General features: G+C 48.7%; 1 protein-coding gene across 1 annotated transcript; it reads right to left on the reverse strand.

The window, feature by feature from the left end:
* Positions 1 to 373: 373 nt before the first annotated feature.
* On the reverse strand, positions 374 to 15,299 carry LOC117876700 (membrane-spanning 4-domains subfamily A member 4A-like). The gene is made up of 7 exons (XM_034769005.1): positions 15,212 to 15,299; positions 14,699 to 14,816; positions 14,013 to 14,123; positions 11,513 to 11,569; positions 5,250 to 5,399; positions 3,635 to 3,757; positions 374 to 3,180 (listed from the first exon to the last, which is right to left on the reverse strand). Exons 2-7 carry the CDS (start codon positions 14,756 to 14,758, stop codon positions 3,133 to 3,135), a joined length of 549 nt encoding a protein of 182 aa, XP_034624896.1. The 5' UTR covers positions 14,759 to 14,816; positions 15,212 to 15,299; the 3' UTR covers positions 374 to 3,132.
* Positions 15,300 to 15,713: the final 414 nt, after the last annotated feature.

The raw sequence follows: 15,713 nt of genomic DNA on the forward strand, positions 1-15,713 counted from the left end.
TCAAAGTCTGCCCTATTATCAGGGCTCACGACCACAGTCTGCTTCTGCTAGCCTCCTACCAGACTTCTCTAACTCAGAAAAGGATCCCAGTGCTGTCTCACTCTCCCCCTGGGCTTCCCCCTTGACCCTCCTGATCTCCCTAGTTATCCATCCCCAGAGAGGGATTCTTTCTCTGTACCATTCTTTCCCTCTGCCCCAGCAGCCTCCACCTAATCCATGCTTCCTTTCTTTATAGTCACCTAGGGGTGACCAGACAGCAAGTGTGAAAAATTGGGACGGGGTGGAGGGTAATAGGAGCCTATATAAGAAAAAAATCCAAAAATCGGGACTGTCCCTATAAAATCAGGACAACTGGTCACACTATAGTCACCACTTTGCAGCTTCTTCTCCAGCTGGGCATCATCTTTAATTAGGCCTGCAGGGGCAGCCAGATGAGTTAATTGGCCTCATGCCAATTAACCCTTTCAAAGCCAGGATGGGTAAATAAATGATCCCTTCCCAGCTGGAAAAGCTTTTCTGAGGAGGAAGGTTTTGCAGTGATCCCCTGTGGGAGTTGGTTCTGTAGCCAGACCTCCCCTTCCCCAAACAGAGCATGCTTTATATCCAGCTCTCCTTGTCTTGGTGCGAGCCTGCCTCCCCATAGCACAGAACTGTATGGAGGAGCTACACCAGATAGGCTCCCAGCCCCTGCGAGAGGGGAAGATCAAGGGAGAGGCAGGCATGTGGCCAGAGTGCACCACCTGATGGATATTCTCAGCTGCCTCAGACCATGGAAGCAAAGCATAAGTTCAGGAACCTCAGAGCTGCCCTAACGTACACTGGGTACTAAGCAAGGCCCTATATAGCCTCAGAATGATCCAGGGAAAGCAATGCTAACTGATGTTTTCATCCTTTGACCATAAGGGGCAGGGTAAAATCTAGGCCAACATTGCTCATGCCCATTTCTTTTGCAAAGAGCCTAAGAGATGGATCCTGATTGTCATAGTGTCCACAATAACTGTGGTGGCTGCACGCCAGTTGCAGAATACTGCTGTCTGTCCGTGTCATTTCCTGTCTTGCTGACTGCAGCTTCATGCACGTGAAGAAAGATGAGAGATTCTGAATTCTCTTCTCATTAAAGAAGTATATCAGGGTAGCAGCCACATAACTTACTCAGAGTCAGCTCTGTAGTGCTAGGTGGCAGACAGGTACAGATAAAGAGACAATGCATGCCTGGGGAGCTTGCAGTCTAAAACTCTGGGCACTTCCTGACTGAATGCAAAACTCAGCATCTGTAATATGCCATTGGTACTGATGCATAATGTTACCATGACAAGATAGTATCAGTCACAGCCCAGTCTCAGTTTCAAAAAAAGCATTTAATACTGTGCTCATGCAACAAAAAAATAAGGTCAGCTTCCAGGCATTAACAGTTGGTTAGTTTGCTTTGATCTAGTCCTCTTAGAAACAGGACTAAATCAAAGTGAACTAACAACCTGCTAATGCACAGCCACAGGGTCCATATCAATGGCAAAATTTATGGGTTCTGTGACAGGAGTAACCACAATGACAGGATTCTATCCTTCACCATTGGCTTTCCAAATGAAAGGTATATATTACAGCTGGTTAGGAATTTTCAAGGGGGTTTTGACAGAAAACAGTTTCTACAAAATCTAAATTATCTGTGGAAAATTTTTGATTTCTGCTGAATTTTTTCAGTTCTATCAGAAAAATCAAAATGAAACATTTAATTTTGGACCATTTCAACCCTAATCAACACATTTCAGGTCGTTGAACTGAAGCAAAGTTTTGTTTTGTGATAGTTTGACATTAAATTAGGTCTGCCTATGGCACTACAGTGCCTCATTCTCCAATTCTCCTCCATGGGCCAGGTACCTTGGACAGACTACATCTCCCATGATGCAACTCAGCCTCCACTCTAACCAAGCTACATGATGCATCATGGGAAGTGTAGTCCAGCAAGGGACCAAAGCTCCTAAAGAAGAATTAGGGCATCCGGCATCCAAACTATAACTCCCATGAGGCACTACAGCATCTAAGGCGGATGCTGTAAACACTGAAGTATCTCAAAACAGTTCAATAGCAAATGGCAAAAGGAAGTGTTTAGACATTTCTGAATTAAAATTTTTCAGAACTTCATGTTCAGTGAAGAATTAATATTTTGTCCTGATTTAGATGGAAACAAGCATCAAACTGTCAGAACGTCCTACAAGATGGAAATTCCAATGTTTGCTCAGCTCTAGTGTATAGAACCATTCTGAAGTCAGGACTGTGGCATCCATCGGGATGGGAGACACTGCATCCATGAAAGATCTTTTTCCTGATACACCAGAAATAGAAGGAATTCTGGGATTTAATGAAATATTTAATTTGTTTTAAAAAATGAAAGCAAGAGACAATTTAGATCAGCAATAACCCAGGTCAAGTTGATGCCTGTGTCTGTCTCTGAAGACACACTCACCAAGTACTACCACTCCTATTATACCTGCATATACCCACTTTTGATGGTGCTGCCCTATACGAACAGGTCCCATATGGGGGAAAATGCACTATCATGTGATGTGGTGACAAAACAGGTCAAATTCAGTCTGGGTGTAAATGGGTTCAGACTCCCTTTGAAGTCAGTGTAGGGGCATCTCCCTAGGCTAGGGCTGCAAATGGCCCAGTGGCTTTGTTCTGGTGGATAACCCCATCCTTTCTCATTCCTTTGATGTTGAGTGGCTCAGGGGGCTCAGGGGCATGGAAGTGTTCTGATCCGTTTGGTCAGTGGCCTGTATTTTTGCCTAGTTGGGTACAGTTTTTAATTATACCCAGGTGGGGAAATAGAGGCCATTTATTGACCAGGGGAGAATCCAGGCCATTTGCCAGCTGGGTGGAGAAGCCAGTGGGAATAGTCACTGGGGCCAGGGTTGGTGGGGAATCTGCCAATCTCTAGTAGGGAGAAGGTCTGCCTGGCTGTGCCCCTTGGCACAGAATCCTTCACTGCTTGGGTACTTGGCCCCACCCCTTGCCATGGGTTATTGCTCAGAAGTGAAGCAGCACTTGCTCGGGGCAGGGGGAACCACTGGCATCTCCATTGGGGGAGCTGTCTGGTGATGTCACTCAGGCTGGTGGCACGAAGGGGGCCCCCTCTCACTCAGGATCTGCTTTTTCCTCATGAGAGCTAAGGGCAACAATGGGCTGGAAAAGAAATGAAACACAGCGTGCTGAGTAATCCACACATACAGCAGTGATGAAACCCAACCCCCAAGCTGCCATCCTGCTTCCTCCCAGCACCCACCTATCAAGTGATCTCTCTCCTGCCATCCATCTCCATCCTCTGACAAACAGAGGCTATCCTGATTGCCCTGCTATAAAAAGGCACTGTACCTAGGAACTTCACCCCAGGCATCCCTCCATTTTTGCCCACTGTCTGTGTAATGATATAATTTATGTGTAGCATATTACTCAGCCACTAAGTGTCTGTTCTGTATAAAGTTCCAAGCAAAGTGTAGCCTGCAGTCAACAAGAGAGACAAAGCTGGAACTGGAGCTGTGTGTGTCTTCAGTTATAGCTATTTTGTTAAAATAAAGATCCCCATTTTCCTATTCTATCTCTCTTTCCCTTCTCCCCTATTCAGCTGCTGTTTAATTACCACATCATCTTCAGAGTTCTGGTAACAGACAACTTTGCATCCAAATGCTGCCAGAGAAACAGTGAGGCACAACCCCAGAGTTGCTGTGAACAGTGCAATGCCCCGCATGCCTGTGCAGTAGACCTAGAGAACAGACCAGGGACAGAGAGTTACAGAAAATTCCCTGGAAACCAGCATAGAAACTATAGCTACACAACTACATCCATCCGCACAGTCAGTCTGTGGGGGATGGTCCCTTATACTACTGCAATATCTTCTTAAGAGCTTCATCCAGCCCCCTTGTAAGTGATGCCGGGGACTATAGGAAATGTACACCATAGGAATTCTACACTGTGTGAATATTTAATAGTCATCATTCATTTATTAGTTATGCAGCACCTAATATGTGCTGGACACTTTACCAGACTATGATTATGATTTAATATTACAGTAGGACCTATAAGCTTGGGATACCATTGTGCTAAGAGTAGATTGTAAGAGATGATCTGTGTCCCAAAGATCTTACAATCTAAATAGTCAAGACAGGCAAAAAAAGCTGGGAGACCGGAAGGACTGTTATCCCCGTTTTATAGATGGGGAACTGAGGCACCAAGAGATGAAGTGACTTGTCCAAGGTCATACAGAAAATTTGTGGCAGACTGAGAAACTCAACCCAGAACTCCTGGCTTCCAGATCAATGCCTTAACCACAAGGTTTCTTCAATCCAGATCCCCTGAGGCTCAGGTTGCACTAACTTAGACATGCAGCTTCAGAGGCACATTGCATAAAGTCAGTAGAATTCTTTGAAAACACCAAATGATCAGACAAATAAAAGTCAACGATTTCTAGTAACCTCCAATCCAAAAGCCAACCATCCTATTCATGTCGGGGCATTGAGGGACTATCCCACAGATTTTCCAACACAAACTGGGGTGGGAGGAAAAGGAGAATTGAGCAGGATTTTGAAAACAACCCCCCCACAAGTCTCCGCAGCTATCCAGTGGCTTTAGTGGTGGGGGCTGCCTATCTTGGGACACTGGACTGTTGGGATGGCTTCCCTTGGACTGAAATCTCCACTACTTGGAGTCCTTAAATTGAGACTGGATTTCTTTCTAAGATAGATGCTGCAATTCAAGCCACAAGGTATTAGGTTCAGCTGGGCAGGAATTATTGGGTAAAGTCCAATTATTGGGAGAGGAAGAGTGGTCCAACCATCCCTGGTTCTGCTATCCATGTCCTGTGTGATCTATAGCAAGTCACTTAGGCCCAGATCCTCATGAGTATTTAGGCGTGATGAGAGTTAGCCTTTCCCATCTCTAAGATGGAGATAATAGCACAGCCCTGCCTCCCAGGATCCATACATTAAAGCATGTAAGGTATTCAGATACTACAGTAATGGGGTGAGAGAAGAACCTAAGACATGACATTCTCTGGCCTATGCTATGCGGGAGGTCAGACTAGATGATCACAATAGTCCACTCTGGCCTTCAGATCTATAGCAACTGAGGGGGTGGAGTGGAAGTCCAGGCATAAAAGATGGAGGCTGAATCCCCCAGGATCATATACCTCCCCCAGAAAACAGTCAATGGCCTCCCAAAACAAGGCAGGGATGGACACGGGATTGCAGAGGACCCACCATGATCTGATCATGCACACGGCAATTCTGGAGCTGGTCCTGGAGATCACAAGCAAAACTGAGATAGGAGAGCAGGTCCCTCAGGTAGAGGAAGTTGATCACCATGACAACAGCTGCAGCAATGATCTGGATCACCAGACAGGCCTTCACCTGGAAGACAGCAGAACTATGAGCAATGCTGCTGTCAAGGCTGATTCCCCACTCTGGCACTTCAAGTGCAGAAGGTGGGGGCCCTCAAGGATTCTAAAAATTAATACTGGCCACTCCAGGCTGGTATTAAACCTCCAACGTTACAGCTTCTCTCTGACCTTGGATAGGTAGATGCTGCCACCACCCAAGTGCAAAACCCCTAGGAACCCAGGAAGGAGCACTTGGGAATTCCTTCCTGTGGGGTACCCTCAAGCCTTTTCACCTCCCCTCCAAGGAAGAGCTGAGAAAGGAAAACAAAGAAATCAGCTGTTGCCACCAGCTAACTAAAAACATGCACAAAAATCCAAATCCTGTTCTTAAAAATGGTAAATTTCATTAAAAACAAAAAGAAATAAAATACATCTGAAAACTCAGACTATTGCTAGATTTTTAAAAAGAGCAATTTCAAAAGTTAAGCACCCCAAATAGTTTTTTGGGGGGGGTCAGCTTAAAGGTTACAAGCAACAAAAGCATCTGGGGTTAGCACAGAGGAATCCACAAGCCATAAGAAATAAACAAAATAAATCTAATCATGTCTTTCTAGACATTTTCTGATCCTCTTACATATCTGGGTTCCAAATAAGCAATTCTAGGTATGATTTTCATACCTGGCCTTCAGCTTCTCACAGCATAACTGCTGCCCTGTTTCCCTCTTCTCCGGAGAACCACAAAAGACACAAAGAAAGTCCACCCCCAATTTTAAAAAATTCTAGCCATCCCATTGGCTCTTTTGGTCAGGTGCCCACTCACTTCCCTTTACCTATGCATGCAGTCAGACTTTTTAACCCTTTACAGGTAAAGTAAGTAGAGAACAGCTACCAAGAGGGATTCTATAGCTAACTGGCTGGCTGGGTGTCCACAAAAGGAAGGTACCCCCCCTCTCATTTATCACACGCCCCCCAAATCATAGACAGTGCTGGCCAGCCTGGTTCACGTTGGGTCCACACCGGCTGTGATTTCTTCCTGGAGGTTTAGGAAACCAAGTTAATAAGATACATGCATCTTTAATTTTGCTAATTACATGAAGAACTAAACAGTATTTTTCACATTTCAAGGACTACAATGATGTAGAATACAGGGACATTTTTACCCCGCTGATTCTGGGAAACCTTCCCAGGAGAGTGCATCAGCCACTTTGTTAGGGCTCATGAAATGTGTTGTATTTTAAAATCGAAGTCCTGAAGAGCTAAACTCCACTGAAGAAGTTTGTTGTTATTCTTTTTGACTGTGTGAAGCCACTTCAGTGCAGCATGGTCAGTCTGCAGATAGAACCGCTGTCCCCAAATGTATGGGTGTTGCTTCTCCAGAGCATACACAATGGCGTAACATTCTTTTTCGGAGACTGAACAGTGGCTTTCCCTTTTAGAAAGTTTTTTGCTGAGAAACACGACAGGATGGAATTGTTGATCTTGTCCTTCCTGCATTAAAACTGCTCCTACCCCACACTCAGACGCATCTGTGGTTACGACGAAAAGTTAGTCAAAGTTCGGGGCCCCCAGTACAGGGTCAGATGTAAGGGCTGCCTTAAGCTGGTTAAAGGCTCTCTGACACTTCTCAGTCCACTGAACTACATTTGGTTGTTTTTTCCTGGTTACGTCGGTCAGTGGGGTGGCAATTTGGCTGTAGTGTGGTGTACATCATCTGTAATACCCAGTGAGTTACATCATTTAGCTTACGGTAGTCCAAGCAAAAGCAGATTTCCTCACCTGGTTTGGGCCTAAGAACCACTGGAGAGGCCCATGCACTCTCAGAGGGGCGGATTACACCCATCTGTAACATGTCCTTGATCTCCCTTTCTATCGCAGTTTTGGCTTGAGGAGCCATCGGGTAGAGTTGGGCTTCAATTGTGTGAGCATCACCTGTGTCAATGGAGTGGTACGCCCGTTCTGTCCATCCTGGGGTGGCTGAAAACATTGGCGCAAAGCTGGTGTGCAGCTCCTGGATTTGCTATCGCTGCTTATGTCCAAGGGTGATGGAAAGGCCTCTTCTACGCCACCATTGCTTTTTCCTTTATAGTAGACTCCTTCAGGCCACTCAGCGTCAACTCTCTCCTCTGTTGTAAACTGGAGAACCTTGATTTCTCGGGAATACGAGGGCTTTAGAGAATGAACATGGTATACTTTAGGTTTTAGGATAGGGCCTGGGAACGCTATGAGGTAATTAACAGCTCTCAGGTGCTTTTGGACCATAAATGGCCTCTCACACGATGCTTCCATCTTATTGGCCTGGAGCGCTTTTAGGACCATGACTTGGTGACCTACTCTGAAGGAACGCTCTCTGGCATGTTTGTCATACCAGGCCTTTTGCTCTTGTTGAGCATCCTGTAGCTTTTCTTGAACAAGGGCTAGAGAGTCCTTGAGGGTGTTTTTCAGGTTGGTTACAAAGTTCAAAATGTTAGTTCCTGGAGCAGATGTATCCCCCTCCCATTGCTGCTTCACCAACTGTAATGGACCTTAACTTTGTGGCCATAAACAAGTTGAAAAAGGGTAAAACCCCCAAACTGGGATGTGGTACAGCCCTGTAGGCAAAGAGCAACTGCTGCAACACTAGGTCCCAATTATTGGAGTGCTCATTCATGAATTTACATATCATGGCCCCCAAAGTCCCATTAAACTTCTCCACTAGGCCATTTGTTTGATGGTGGTAAGGGTGGCCACCAAGTGGCTCACCCCATGAGCTTCCCAAAGACCTTTCATGGTCCCTGCCAGAAAATTAGTTCCCGAATCCGTAAGGATGTCTGAGGGCCAACCTACCCTGGAAAAAATGTCTGCCAATGCCTGGCTCATGCTTTTAGTACTGGTGTTGCTTAGAGCTACTGCTTCCAGCCATCGGGTGGCAAAATCCATGTAAGTCAGTATGTACTGCTTTCCTCTGGGTGTCTTCTTAGGGAAAGGACCCAGAATATCTACAGCTACATGCTGAAAGGGAACCTCAATTATGGGGGGAGTGGCTGGAGAGGGGCCTTGACCTGGTCTTGGGGCTTTCCCACCCTCTGAAACATCTCACAAGACCGCACATAGGTAGAAATGTCTTTGTCCATTCCCTCCCAGTGAAATGACTTCCCCAGATGGTTTTTGGTCCTCTTCACCCCAGCATGGCCACTAGGGCAATCATGGGCTAAGCTCAAGAGCTTTTTCCTATACTTAGTTGGAACTACCAACTGTCTCTGAGGATGCCAGTCCTCCTTGTGCCCACCAGAAAGGGTTTTCTTGTATAAGAGTCCTTCTATAACAAACCTGGACCTATTGGAAGATCTGAGAGGCAGTGGGTCACTCCGTGCTGCCATCCAAGCTCCCTTGAGTCTCTCATCTGCTTCCTGCTCTGCCTGGAACTGCTCCCTTGATGCTGGAGACATTAGTTTCTTGCTGGGTTGTGGACTTGGGCTTGGTCCCACTGGAAGTGATGCAGGTGATGAGGGTGTCTCCGTTGAGTGTGAACCACTCTCCACTGGTGCACTGGGTTGTATTTCAGGCTCCGGTTGAGCTTCTTGCACCGGTGTAGCTGCTGCTACAGGTGCAGGCTTTCTGGCACCCTTTGGTGCTGGCTTCCCTGACTCTGGTGGGGTTGCAAGCATGGGCTCTGGTGCTGACTGTTCCGCCAGTTCTGATCCTTGGGCTGGTTCTGGCTGGGTCCCAGGAACTGGATCTACAACTGCTGTCAGGCTCTGGACTGGTTTCACCACCTCTGGCTGGGTCCCTGTAGGAGGCTCAGGAATGGAGTTCGGTGTGGAGGCCTGTTTAGCCTGGCTGTGGGTGACCATCCCCACCCTTTTTGTTAGCCTCACATAGTTGTCGAAGTCTTCTCCCAGCAGCATGGGAATGGGATAATCGTCATAGACTGCAAAAGTCCATATTCCTGACCACCCCTTGTACTGGACAGGCAACCTGGCTGAAGGCAAGTTAAAAAGAGTTGCCCTTAAAGGGTTGCACCATCACCTGGGCTTCTGGGTCGATGAATTTGGGTCCACCAGTGATTGGTGGATAGCTGACACCTGTGCTCCAGTGTGTCTCCATGCAGTACTCTTCCTCCCGCCCACACTCAGTTTCTTTTCACTCTGGGGGTATTTGCAAGGCATCTGGGCCTGATGGCTCTCGGTGGGATCCCGGGGTAATGAGTTGCAGTCAACTGGTGCTCTTGGGACAGTTGGCCTTCTCATGCCCCAGCTCATTACATTTAAAGCATCGCCCAGCTGACTGGGCTGGGGTGAGGTGGGTGGTTGGAGAGTGGGGTGGTGGGACGAGAGGGCATCTGGGGTCTCCCTGGATGTGTGGAGGGCTCCTCCTTGCAAGGTGGGACTTTGGGCTGACCCCGATGGTGGGGTATCGTCTCAGGTTGCCCCTTCTGGTATCCCCACCAACTGCTACTAGCTTTCTTCTTCTCTGCCACTTCCATCCATTTGGCTCTGATCTCCCCCGCCTCGATTACAGTTTTGAGCTTCCCATCTAGGATGTACCTTTCTATTTCCTCAGGAACACCCTCTCAGAACTGCTCCATTTGTATTAGGAGACACAGATCTTCCAAAGATTTAACATTTGCTCCTGATATGCAGGCATCCCAATTTTTTAAAATGTGGTAGGCATTGGGAAAATGCCACATTTGGTTTCCACCTTAGGGCTCTGAACTGCCGACGGGCATGCTCAGGTGTTAGCCCCATCCTAATTCTGGCCTTTTGTTTAAAAAGTTTGTACTCATTCATGTGTTCTTTAGGCATTTCAGCTGCCACCTCTGCTAAGGGACCACCGTGTTGTGGCCTCAGCGCCACCATATAGTGATCTGTAGGGATGTTGTACCCAAGGCAGGCCCTTTCAAAATTTTCTAAGGCCTCTGTATCATTGCCTACCTAGTATGTGGGGAATTTCTTGGAATGGGGAGCAGAACCTGGAGAAGGACTGTTAGGGTTACCTGGTGGACCCAGCTTAGCCCTTTCCAGCTCTAAGAGCTTCCGCTCTAACTCTGCCTCCAAGCACTTCATTTCCAAGCATTTCACCTGTCTTTTCTCCTCCACTTCCAACTCCAAGCGCTTTGCTTCTCATTTTTGCTCCGCTTCCAAGTGCTTCATCTATAGGACAAAATTCCTGTCTTCCACAATCTGAACTCAGTCTGCATTAAGGGTATCCCTCCATCTTGGCACCTGGATCTCGGTTGGGGGAGGGCTGACCCTTCACTCCTGGGAAGTTCCCTGTCCCCCATTCCCTCCTTGCATTTCCATCATGGAGCTGGATGTCTGGGCTTGATCTGGGTCTGTCTCCTCCGTGGCGTGCCGCTTTGGGAAAACTAGTTTTTCTAAGGTTTCGGTGCCTGCCCTCAACCTCATGCACAGGCTGCCCTACTCTAGCCTAACTATTTCGTTGCCACAAAGCTAGAAAAAAAAATAAACTGCTTGTTGGACTAGCTGGCTTTGCAGGCTGAACCCTTTGCATGCCTGTTCCCCCTCAGGCAGCAAAGAAAAAGAAAACCAACCTCCCTGGCTTTCAAGCAGCCAAAAGGAAAAATGTGTCCTTTTAAAATCCTGAGGTCTGTGCTTCTGGGTCAAAATGATCCCACCTCTGGCCCCATGTCAAGGTGGATTCCCCGCTCTGGCACTCTGAGTGCAGAAGGCGGGGGCCCACAAGGATTCTAAAAATGAATACTGGCCACTCCAAGCTTGTATTAAACTCCCAAGGTTACAGCTTCTCTCTGACCTTGGATGGGTAGATGCTGCCACCACCCAAATGCAAAACCCCTTGGTACTCAGGAAGGCGCACTTGAGAATTCCAAAAGTTCTAGCCGTCCCATTAGCTCTTTTGGTCAGGTGCCCATTCACTTCCCTTTACCTATGCATGCAGTCAGACTTTTTAACTCTTTACAGGTAAAGCAAGTAGAGAACAGCTACCAAAAGGGATTCTCTAGCTAACTGGCTGGCTGGGTGTCCACAAAAGGAAACTACCCTCCCTCCCACCCCCATTTATCACAGCTGCTATGGATCAACATAGTGCCCAAGGGAGTGAGATAGAGGAGAGGGAGTGAGATAGAGGAGAGAGAGAGAGAGAGAGAGAGAGAGAGAGAGAGAGGGAGGAACAGAATTGGTCACTCACCAGGGCCATGCTAGGTGCTCTGTCAGCAGCGATGGCAATGATGCCAGCCAAGAATAACTGTAGGGAAAAGAATCATAGAATCATAGAATATCAGGGTTGGAAGGGACCTCAAGAGGTCATCTAGTCCAACCCCCTGCTCAAAGCAGGACCAATTCCCAACTAAATCATCCCAGCCAGGGCTTTGTCAAGCCGGGCCTTAAAAACCTCCAAGGAAGGAGACTCCACCACCTCCCTAGGTAACGCATTCCAGTGCTTCACCACCCTCCTAGTGAAATAGTGTTTCCTAATATACAACCTGGACCTCCCCCACTGCAACTTGAGACCATTGCTCCTTGTTCTGTCATCTGCCACCACTGAGAACAGCTGAGCTCCATCCTCTTTGGAACCCCCCTTCAGGTAGTTGAAGGCTGCTATCAAATCCCCCCTCCTTCTTCTCTTCTGGAGACTAAACAATCCCAGTTCCCTGAGCCTCTCCTCATAAGTCATGTGCTCCAGACCCCTAATCATTTTTGTTGCCCTCCGCTGGACTCTTTCCAATTTTTCCACATCCTTCTTGTAGTGTGGGGCCCAAAACTGGACACAGTATTCCAGATGAGGCCTCACCAATGTCGAATAAAGGGGAACAATCACGTTCCTTGATCTGCTGGCAATGCCCCTACTTCTACAGCCCAAAATGCCGTTAGCCTTCTTGGCATCAAGAGCACACTGTTGACTCATATCCAGCTTCTCATCCATTGTGACCCCTAGGTCCTTTTCTGCAGAACTGCTACCTAGCCATTCGGTCCCTAGTCTGTAGCAGTGCATGGGATTCTTCCGTCCTAAGTGCAGGACTCTGCACTTGTCCTTGTTGAACCTCATCAGGTTTTTTTTGGCCCAATCCTCTAATTTGTCTAGGTCCCTATGTATTCGATCCCTACCCTCTAGTGTATCTACCACACCTCCTAGTTTAGTGTCATCTGCAAACTTGCTGAGAGTGCAGACCACACCATCCTCCAGATCATTAATAAAGATATTAAACAAAACCAGCCCCAGGACCGACCCTTGGGGCACTCCGCTTGAAACCGGCTGCCAACTAGACATGGAGCCATTGATCACTACCCGTTGAGCCCGACGATCTAGCCAGCTTTCTATCCACCTTACAGTCCATTCATCCAGCCCATACTTCTTTAACTTGGTGGCAAGAATACTGTGGGAGACCGTATCAAAAGCTTTACTAAAGTCAAGGAATAACACATTCACTGCTTTCCCCTCATCCACAGAGCCAGTTATCTCATCATAGAAGGCAATTAGGTTAGTCAGACATGACTTCCCCTTGGTGAATCCATGCTGACTGTTCCTGATCACTTTCCTCTCTTCTAAGTGTTTCATAATTGATTCCTTGAGGACCTGCTCAATGATTTTTCCAGGGACTGAGGTGAGACTGACTGGCCTGTAGTTCCCCAGATCCTCCTTCTTCCCTTTTTTAAAGATGGGCACTACATTAGCCTTTTTCCAGGCATCTGGGACCTCCCCCGATCACCATGAGTTTTCAAAAATAATGGCTAATGGCTCTGCAATCTCATCCGCCAACTCCTTTAGCACCCTCAGATGCAGCGCATCCCGGCCCCATGGACTTGTGCATGTCCGGTTTTTCTAAATAGTCCCGAACCACTTCTTTCTCCACAGAGGGCTGGTCACCTTCTCCCCATATTGTGCTGCCCAGTGCAGCAGTCTGGGAGCTGACCTTGTTCGTGAAGACAGAGGCAAAAAAAGCATTGAGTACATTGGCTTTTTCCACATCCTCGGTCACTAGGTTGCCTCCCTCATTCAGTAAGGGGCCCACACTTTCCTTGACTTTCTTCTTGTTGCTAACATACCTGAAGAAACCCTTCTTGTTACTCTTAACATCTCTTGCTAGCTGCAACTCCAAGTGTGATTTGGCCTTCCTGATTTCACTCCTGCATGCCTGAGCAATATTTTTATACTCCTGCCTGGTCATTTGTCCAATCTTCCACTTCTTGTAAGCTTCTTTTTTGTGTTTAAGATCAGCAAGGATTTCACTGTTTAGCCAACCTGGTCGCCTGCCATATTTACTATTCTTTCTACACATCGGGATGGTTTGTGCCTGTAACCGCAATAAGGATTCTTTAAAATACAGCCAGCTCTCCTGGACCCCTTTGCCCTTCATGTTATTCTTCCAGGGGATCCTACCTATCTGTTCCCTGAGGGAGTCAAAGTCTGCTTTTCTGAAGTCCAGGGTCAGTATTCTGCTGCTCTACTTGTCAGAGCACAAGTAGTAACACTCAGGGCTTTGGAGGAGAGACAGCTACTCAGCACTAGGAAAGCAGGGCCAGCACTTCGGGGCCTCAGCAGAGCTGCAGAAGGGGCAGGGCTGGGATTTAGGGGCACCGGAGTTCTACATGTGGGGAGCCCTGGGCAGGAGGGCTATAGGTCAGGGTTGAAGGGCACTGGCAGAGGTGGGTGGGCCAGCAGGGGTAGCTGAGACAACTCATTCTCTTACCAGGATTCCTGGGAAGAAATGGATGCCGACACTATCCGTGTAAGCGCAGTTGTCGATGACGAAGAGGGTTCCGAAGGCCACCTGCAGCAGCCCCACCACCACTAGCACCGCCTGGCAACGAGAGATGCTACAGCCATTGGCAAGGGGGCTGGGAGCATGGCAGTCACTAAGGATGCCAGTCAGATACCAACGTGCAGGGATGCCATCCCTTGGAATGCAGGGAGCACAAGTCAGCCTTGCTGAGCCAGGCATCAGGGCCGGGGTGGGGGGCTGTGTGCTGATAAATCACATGGGCATTTACTTGCTCCCACTCTTCTGAGTTTCAAGCCTTATCAGAGCCCAAGTAGCCCTATGGGCCAGTGCACAACCCCAAGACCCAGAGCACTCAAGACCCTTAGATGGGTGATTGGAGTCCTGGCAGCAGAGGAACAGGCCTGGGAGAAGATTGGCCTCTCCTTATACCCAGAGCAGGTAATGGCACTGCTGGATCCCCACCCACCTTCTCCACATCCCCCAGGGTGTCACCCTCATCTCTAGGGGGTGGCTAAGGAGCTGAGTCCCCACTGCCCATAGAGCCAAGTCTGGGGGCTCTGCCCCAGCTGTGGGTGGAGGGAACATCAAGGAGGCCAAGGCAGGAGCCATGGGAAGGAAGTCCCAGTTCTGTCTCTCCCTGGGAAAGGCCTCACCCCAAAGACTCTGGGCTGCACCCCAAGGAAGCCGTGCAGCAGGGATTCCAGCTCCGACATGGTAGCCCCTAGGCGTGGCGACACAGAACAACCCCCTCGTGGAATCCTGAAAACGAGCCTGTGAAGAGAGTAGTGTCAATCTGAGGAGAACATGGAGCAGTCATCTTCCCCCACCCTAGCCCATGCAGCCCCCTCATGAGAGAGGGACCCCCAGGAGTATCTGCCTGATCCCTGTGCGGGAAGCCCCAAGGGAAGGTGAACAGGTTGGTCTCTAGCTAGGAGACAAGTTGGAAGCAGAGGGGACTGTGCTAGGGGCACAGATTTAGGGATCCCAGGATGAGAGACTCCTCTGGCTGGGGGAATGAGGGCCGGGGTCCTGTCCTGTCACAGAGGGTCCTTCACCCCCCCTCAGGCCAGTCACCCCTTCTTCCAGTGATCCAGCCCCCAAACCCCTCATCCTATTCACTGCCCTCCCCATTGACCCCCCCACCCTATCTCCCTCCCCACACTCACCTGGGTCTCTCTGTCCTGGTGCAGAGGTGGGCTCCAGGCTCCCAGTGTGGGTACTAATCACCAGCTTTATGCCTGGTTCTCCTGCTGCTCCCCCCCAGACTGATCTGATCCCCCGTGTCTCCTTGGAGGCCTGCCAGGAAGTGTCCCAACCTCCTGTGGGGCTGCCGGATGCTTACCACAGAGAAGGAGCTTTCAACACAACTCAGCACATGCTTCCCTGCACAGTCACCATGCCCCTGCATGGGGAGCCTGAGGCAGGAAGGGGCCTGTCAGCTCCCATCCAGCCCAGGGAAGGTCACAGTGCCTCAGGAGCCAAGGGGCATGGCCCATCTGGGGGGCAAGCCACACAGCTGCCTATGGGTCTGGGTGGCTCCAGGGGATGGGAATGAGTGGCTGCAGGGTGGCTGAGGGGATCTGCAGTTCTGGAGATGTGAATATGTTGGGGAGGGCCACCAGAGAAAGAGACATGTATAGGGTTACCATTCGTCCGGATTCCCCCGGA

Source organism: Trachemys scripta, chromosome 4 (assembly GCF_013100865.1).
Source record: "Trachemys scripta elegans isolate TJP31775 chromosome 4, CAS_Tse_1.0, whole genome shotgun sequence".
In the NCBI taxonomy this organism is placed as follows: Eukaryota; Metazoa; Chordata; order Testudines; family Emydidae; genus Trachemys; species Trachemys scripta.

Excerpts from the sequence above, each read along its gene's own strand:
- LOC117876700 (XM_034769005.1), bottom strand. The coding sequence starts at position 14,758 with ATGTCGGAGCTGGAATCCCTGCTGCACGGCTTCCTTGGGGTGCAGCCC. Across the intron at positions 11,570-14,012 it reads ATTTCTTCCCAGGAATCCTG|TTATTCTTGGCTGGCATCAT; the intron begins GTAAGAGAATGA and ends TTTTCCCTACAG. Across the intron at positions 3,758-5,249 it reads GTGTGCATGATCAGATCATG|GTCTACTGCACAGGCATGCG; the intron begins GTGGGTCCTCTG and ends TCTGTTCTCTAG.